Raw genomic sequence first — 7326 nt, 5'->3', positions numbered from 1 at the left:
GGGGGGATAAGGACACATATGTAATACCTTAATCAATAAAGAAAAAAAGTTTGTGAATCATTCCATATCCCTCCTATAGCATAAGTTTTAAAATCCTACTTATCTAGGAAGAACTTATAGTCTGACCTTCAGAGAAACTTATTGGTCTCTAGACCCATCCTGGGGCTATAATGGCAGATCGGAGTTATGAAGCCAGACTCCCCTTTGCTATAGCTGTTTTTCTTTTCTTTTAAATATATTTTTTTTATTTATTGTATAGCTGTTTTTCTTTTCTTTTTTTCATGATTTTCTTCTTCACATAGGGCCTTAGCTCCGAAGAGGCACAGAAAATCCTGGCTCGAAATGGACCCAATACACTTACCCCACCCCCCACCACTCCAGAATGGGTCAAATTCTGTAAACAACTGTTTGGTGGCTTCTCCATCCTCCTGTGGATTGGTGCCATTCTCTGCTTCCTGGCCTACGGCATCCAGTTATATTTTCATGAGCAAGCTACCAGAGATAACGTGAGTCTGTTCAACTACTACTGCCCGGCCCCGTCTCTGCTTATCCCTGACACACTACTGCTCAGCAGCCCAGCAGTCCTGAAGCCAAAATCCCTGGTACTCCCAGGACTTCCTAAAGGAGCCCTCCGTGCCTCCTGGCTTCCCTGGTCTTTTCTCTGGAAAGCTACTGCTTCAGCTCACTGAGCTGCATGGACCCCTCTAGAAACTTGCTCTCTTTTGATTATCTTCCCAACTGATCATCATAGCCCTTTGCAGTCCCTCTCTCTTTCCCAGAACGTCAATCTCTTCATCTCTTTCCTCCCCATCTCCTTCACTCTCTGCCCCCCACCCCATAAATAGCCTTGTTTTTTTAAAAAAATATATATTTTATTGATTTTTTTTTACAGAGAGGACAGGAGAGGGATAGAGAGTTAGAAACATCAATGAGAGAGAAACATTGATCAGCTGCCTCCTGCACACCCCCTACTGGGGATGTGACCGCAACCAAGGTACATGCCCTTGACCGGAATCGAACCTGGGACCCTTGAGTCCGCAGGCTGATGCTCTATCCACTGAGCCAAACCAGTTAGGGCATAAATAGCCTTGTTTGAGAGGAGAAGGTAGGCCTTCCTGGACCTGGGATTTTGCTGGCCCCTTACCAGGGTTCCTTCACCAGGAAGCCAAGGAAGCCAGCCCTGTCTCGGACTCTTCTCAGCCCCTGTACTCTCCAACTGAGTCCTAAGGGTTCTTCCACTTGGAGAAATGACTCTTCTCCTTGCAGTTTCCTGAGGGTGAAGGGGAAGAAAAGGATCTACTAACAAGCCCTTTCCTTCCCCCCCCCCCCCCCCCCAGCTGTACCTGGGCTTTGTGTTAGCTGTTGTGGTCATCATCACTGGCTGCTTCTCCTACTACCAGGAGGCCAAGAGTTCCAGGATCATGGAGTCTTTTAAGAACTTGGTGCCTCAGGTAGGACTACTGAGAGGATCGAGTGACAGGAGGTATAGAACGTGGCCAAATGCATTATTATTAAGTCCTGGGGAGGATTATGTCCCACAATGAGTGAGGCTAGTGATGAGAGTGACACTTACTTCAATTTTCCTCTATCTGGCCTTCAAAGTACCCCGAGGAAGGCACAGCATCACCTGTGAAGTGGTCTGCTCTAGATTCATAATTTGACTCTAATGAGCATAATATGAAGCCCCAAATGAGAACATTCTATTTTTTAAAAAAAAAGGGGGGGGCAAAGGAAGTTGAGGAGGCTAGATTCTTCAAATGTCAATGACCTTAAAGACAAAGTACAACTGTGGAAATGTTCCAGGTTAAAGGAGGGTAAAGAGACATGATAACTAAATGGAATGCCTGGCCCTAGGCTGACTCTTGTGCTGGAGGAGAAAGGATGCTGTACAAGATAAATTGGGTCCATTGACAAAACTGGAATGCAAACAGATTAAAATATTGTGCCAGTGTGAAACCACTGAAATTGATAACTGTATTGTGGTTATTTGATATCCTAATACTTGGGAAATGAACACAACAATGTCGAATAAAAGATCATGATGTGTGTAACTTACCCTCACATGGTTCAGGGAGAAAAGGATTCTCATACACCCATATGTAGAACAAAAAACAAACAACAAAGCAAATGGGATAAGATGTTAATAGGTGAATCTGGGTAGAGGTTATACTGGCATCTTTGGTATAACTTTTATTCTGGCAACTTTTCTAAATTTTCAGATAAAACGTATGTTTTTTAAGTACCTGGAAATAATATGACAGTAGAAAGAGGTTCCCAGGCACAGGACTGGAAAGTTGGAAAGGAACAGGCTCCCAAATTTCCAACAGCATGCTGGTGTTCTAGCACTATAGCCCAGGGTCATTATCTCTCTTTGGTGTGAGCATAAGGTAATTCCTTCCTTCGGTAAGAATTCTGGGGACATGTTTCAGTAGAATGAGCTAGGAGTTGGGAAACTATCAGTTAGCTTTTGCTACCTAACAAACCACTCCAAGACTCAGTGGCTCAAAACAACAAACATATTATTTCTCACAGTTCTATGGCTTGGCTGTTCTGATCTGAGTTGAATGTAGCTGATACTGGATGGTATAAGATGACCTTATTCACAAATTTGAGCTCTCAGCTGAGATTACTGGGGCCAGTTAGGGCCGTTCTCCTTATGATCTCTCTTCCTCCAGGAGGCTAGCTTGGGCTTGCTCAGGATGGCGGCAGAGGGATTCCCAGTGACAGCAGGGCAAGCCCCAGTGTGCAAGCACTTTTAAGCCTACCCTTGCATTGCAATTGCCAATGTCCAATGGGACAAAGCAAACTATAGCCAAGCCCAAGTGTAGGTTTGTAGAGATAGACCCCATCTCTTAGTGGGAGAAGCATCAAAGTCACATTGCAAGGAGCCCTGCAAACAGCAATGGTACGAATTTGCAATCTACCAAGAGCCCTTCAGGAATTATAATCCTGTACACCTGAAAATTATATAATACTATTAACCAATGTTACTCCAATGCAGTTATTTTTTTCTTTTTAAAAAATTTTTTATTGATAATTTGAGAAAAAAGACAAGAGAGAGAGAGAGAGAAGAGACAGACATGGATTTGTTACTCCACTTGTTTATTTGTTCATTGATTGGTTCTTGAATGGGCCACAACCCTGGCACTTTGGGACAACACTCTAACCAACTGAGCAACCTGGTCAGGGTCCAATGTTACACCAATACATTTAGTAATAAAAATCTAAAGATGATGTGGTGAGTGACAGTATGAGAAAGGGGAGCCAGAAGGAAGGAGACCGGGAACAGAAGGTTGGAGGCCAGGAGCAGGATTAGGGGAGCAGAAAGCTTTCCGACCCTGTACTATCTTCCCACAGCAAGCTCTAGTAATTCGAGATGGAGAGAAGATGCAGATCAATGTAGAAAATGTGGTGGTGGGAGACCTGGTAGAAGTGAAGGGTGGAGACCGAATCCCTGCTGACATCCGGCTCATCTCTGCACAGGGATGTAAGGTGAGGCGATGTGGGAAGCTAGGGGAGGGAGAGCCAAGCATGGCCTTGAGGCACTGTGGTGACCTGGGCTCAATGAAAGAAAGTACAATCTTATTATTCAGAACCTTGAGAAGTTACAAAGTGCAGATTTGAGGTTAGAGACAAGAAGGTGCTGATGTGTAAATTTGTGTTTCTCTCTGCACATCAATAATGATGAGTTGGTGGCAGATATAGCTGTGTCATCTTTATAAATAAATCTTTTTACCTCGTGCTCACCTTATGACTCCTTCCCCTCTCAGGTGGACAACTCATCCTTGACGGGAGAGTCAAATCCCCAAACCCGCTCCCCTGATTTCACCCATGAGAACCCTCTGGAGACCAGAAACATGTGCTTCTTCTCCACCAACTGTGTGGAAGGTGAATATTGCATTCTAAATACCCTCGATTCAAAAGCAGAGATTGAAAGAATTCAGGAAGTCTCTATCTTCTAAAGGTAGTAGGGTAGGTAACAGCTGGCAAGTAGTCTAGGCTATCCATTATTCATGAGCTGTGTGACCTTGGTAAAAGGTCAAAGCCATCACATTCACATTTGTACAATGATGATGCTAAAAGTCGCTACCCTGTAGATTTTTATGTGGATTAAAGGAATAATACATAAAATGCTTCACACAAGACGTAACACATTGTAAGCGGCCTATGATTATTCTAGCAGGTGAATGGACTATGTTCTGTGAACTGGAAATAGCACAGAAGGGAGGAAAATAATTCAGCCTTCCTAGGTCATTCTTCTCATGAGGTAAACCCTATCTTCTTACTATTCAGAAAGAGGATATGGGCATTGGAAATTTGAGTTCCCAGAGGTGCCATTCAGCTTTGCTCCTTGTATCTCTGGCCATGGGCATTGGAAATTTGAGTTCCCAGAGGTGCCATTCACACTTCAGCTTTGCTCCTAGTATCTCTGGCCGAAGTGGTAACAATGGACTCAATACTATGATGTCAACTTCACCTTTTCCCCTTAAGGAGGTCTGCACGACTCAATGGACACACTTTAAAGTCATTATTCATACGGAAGAATCAATGTTTGGGTATCTAAGAAATAGCTATTTTTATCAATGGAATGCTTAGTATGTGTCAAGTGCTACAGATAACTCTGATTCTCAGAACACTATACAATAGACATTATCCCTGTTTTACACATGAAAGACTAAGGTTTAAAGAAAGTAAATGCAGTACCCAACAGCGCAACTCAACAGAAAAGAGAGGGTCAAGGATTCTAAAGCAAGTTCCAGACCCTCCTTGGGAATAAAGCTTGCTAATGACCTATCTGGTAATAAAATTAGTTTATTTGGAATTAACTTATAAGATAAAGTAACATTAAGGCAAAAAAATTCAACTGGAAAGTAAAAAAATAGATCAAAATGAATTTTTACAAAATTTGATTGAACACAAAGATGCAAGTTAGCAAGCTTTCCCCACAAATTTTAGGAAGAAATTTCGTCAAATTTCTCTTTCCAAAGGACAGAAAAAGACAAATGCCGGGTGATTTCACTCATATGTAGAATCTAAAAACAAAACAAATGAACAAACAGAACAGAAACGAACTCATAGATCGATACAGAGAACAAACTGATGACTGCCAGAAGGGAGTGGGGGCGGGGAGCTGGATGGAAGGTGAAGGGATTAAGTACAAATTGGCGGTTACACAATAGTCACGGGATGGAAAGTGCAGTTTAGAAATATAGTCAATAATCTATATATATAGAAACAGGGACTATGCTAATTAGCCGAGCATCAGACGGTGACCTATCTGGTAATAAAATTAGTTTATTTGGAATTACCTTATAAGATAAAGTAACATTAAGGCCAAAAAAATTCAACTGGAAAGTAAAAAATAGATCGAAATGAATTTTTTAAAAATTTGATTGAACACAAAGATGCAAATTAGCAAGCTTTCCCCACAAATTTTAGGAAGACATTTCGTCAAATTTCTCTTTCCAAAGTAAATTTTTCATCAGCAAAGTCTATGCATCAGATAAGAGGGAAAGTGGGTGGTGGCATTCCTCCTGAGAAACAAGCATCTGGCTAGAATGGAGGAGCTTTAGGAGGAGACCAGAGGGATCCAAGATGTGGCCAAGAGGGTGGAGCTCGGTTGAAGGAGCTCTTGACTGTTCAGTTGAGGGGTTTCTGTGTAATCTGCACACTAGTAGCATAGCTTTAACCTTGACCCCGGATCTTTGCCTCTCTGCTTTCATCTCTGTGGACTCTGACAGGGCTGCTTGTACAGGCATCGCTCTTTGGGTTCTCATGCATCTGCATGGGGGCCCAAGCTGTAGCTCTGGCATTATATAGAAGGCTATAATGGGATATAGGAGGCTTGGCCTTGTTAACCTTCCCCACGGTTGCCATCAACCCACCCTGTCTCTAGACACATTGAGATTAGTTATTAAACCCCTTCTCTCCAAGCATGGGGGAACAAACCATAGCACAAGGAGTGAAAATGAAGAACGAGACTAAACTCTGAACTAGCCTATAGATATAGGTGAAAGAGATATAGGTGACACCCTGCTCTATTCCCCCAAAAATATAAACCCTTTGAGCACCTCTCAATTATTTTAGTATTTTCCTGTCACAAGCTCAATGAATGCCTCTGGCAACCAGTCTGAAACACGTGTGGAGAGTACCTCCGACTGGGAACTTTCCAGAACCTCCACCTAACACTGACCTGACCTGTCTGCTGTCTGAACAGGACCCTGTTCTGAGACTCATCCAGCTGACAGGGACTTTGAAAATATATGACAGATGTCTTAGGAGCGGCCAGATTAGAGCTGCCCCGCTAATTACACATGTGACTTTATGTCTGTCCTTCTGGAGACCCCGAATTCATCTAAATGAAGAAAAGGATTAAACTAATATTTGAGTGCCTACTATGTACCCAACCCTCTTCTAGGCTCTTTTAGAAACATTTATTCCTCACAGTTTTGTAGGTGCTTCCATCCCCTCTTAAAGGCGAGGAAACCTGCATCTCACAGCATCTAAGTAACTTGCCCCAGGGCACACAGCGGGAACATTAGGAAGTTGAAATTTCGGCCCTGAGTCTTTCTGATTCTAAAACAAGTACTATTTCCATAATATGTTGCTTTTCTGGGCAGTTCTGGCTGTGACTTTAATGGTAGGAATTTCAGCCATTGTGGTAAAGCAGGAAGAATTGTTGTGAGTTAAGAACCTTGCCAGGCCCCTCACTTCAAGCCATGCAGGGGAGTGGTCTGCAGCAGGTGTGTGTAAAGCCAAACATGACGTCCCAGCTCCCCTTCTCATTGGGGCAGTGCTGGCGGAGGGAAGAGCACAGAGGCCTAGCTGTGATGGCCTATCCTACCCAGCAGGGGTCAGGCTGGCTCCAGCCAGCAAAGCAGGGAGGGGGCTCAGGTCAGAGCAGGGTTCCTCACCTCAACACGATTGACATTTGGGCAGAATAATTCACTGTATGGGGAGAAGAGGCCTGTCCTGGGATAGCAGGATGGTTAGCAGCATCCTTGCCCTCTACCCACGAGATGCCGGTAGCAACACCCTCCCACCCAGTTGTGACATTGTCTCTAGACATTGTCGAATGTCTTCTGAGGGACAAATGGCCCCCAATTGAGAACCAATGGGTCAGAAGATAAGAAAATACTGGAACAAAGATAGGACTCTAGCAGATGAGTGACCTCTATTTCTGGGGATCTGGAAACTTTCAGTTACTGAGGGCATACTAAGAAACATATAGACAATAGAAGACATTTAAATTAAGTGTAATGTAGACCTTCTTGACAGTGAAGACCATCAGGCAATAAAATTGGGTATCTCTGTGAAATCTCTTCA

The 7326-nt window shown here is 43.3% G+C and overlaps 1 protein-coding gene across 1 annotated transcript in view; it reads left to right on the top strand.

Moving 5' to 3' along the window:
* Nucleotides 1-7326, top strand: part of ATP1A4 (ATPase, Na+/K+ transporting, alpha 4 polypeptide) — a 46228-nt gene that overhangs the window by 2406 nt on the left and 36496 nt on the right. Inside the window, exons 3-6 of the mRNA XM_005857769.2 lie at nucleotides 303-506; nucleotides 1338-1451; nucleotides 3358-3492; nucleotides 3771-3888. Of these exons, the coding sequence (XP_005857831.1) occupies nucleotides 303-506; nucleotides 1338-1451; nucleotides 3358-3492; nucleotides 3771-3888 (571 nt within the window). The remainder of the gene's footprint in view (nucleotides 1-302; nucleotides 507-1337; nucleotides 1452-3357; nucleotides 3493-3770; nucleotides 3889-7326) is intronic.

Source organism: Myotis brandtii, unplaced genomic scaffold (assembly GCF_000412655.1).
Source record: "Myotis brandtii unplaced genomic scaffold, ASM41265v1 scaffold1120, whole genome shotgun sequence".
NCBI lineage: Eukaryota > Metazoa > Chordata > Mammalia > Chiroptera > Vespertilionidae > Myotis > Myotis brandtii.
This window is presented reverse-complemented; position numbering and strand designations above follow the sequence as displayed.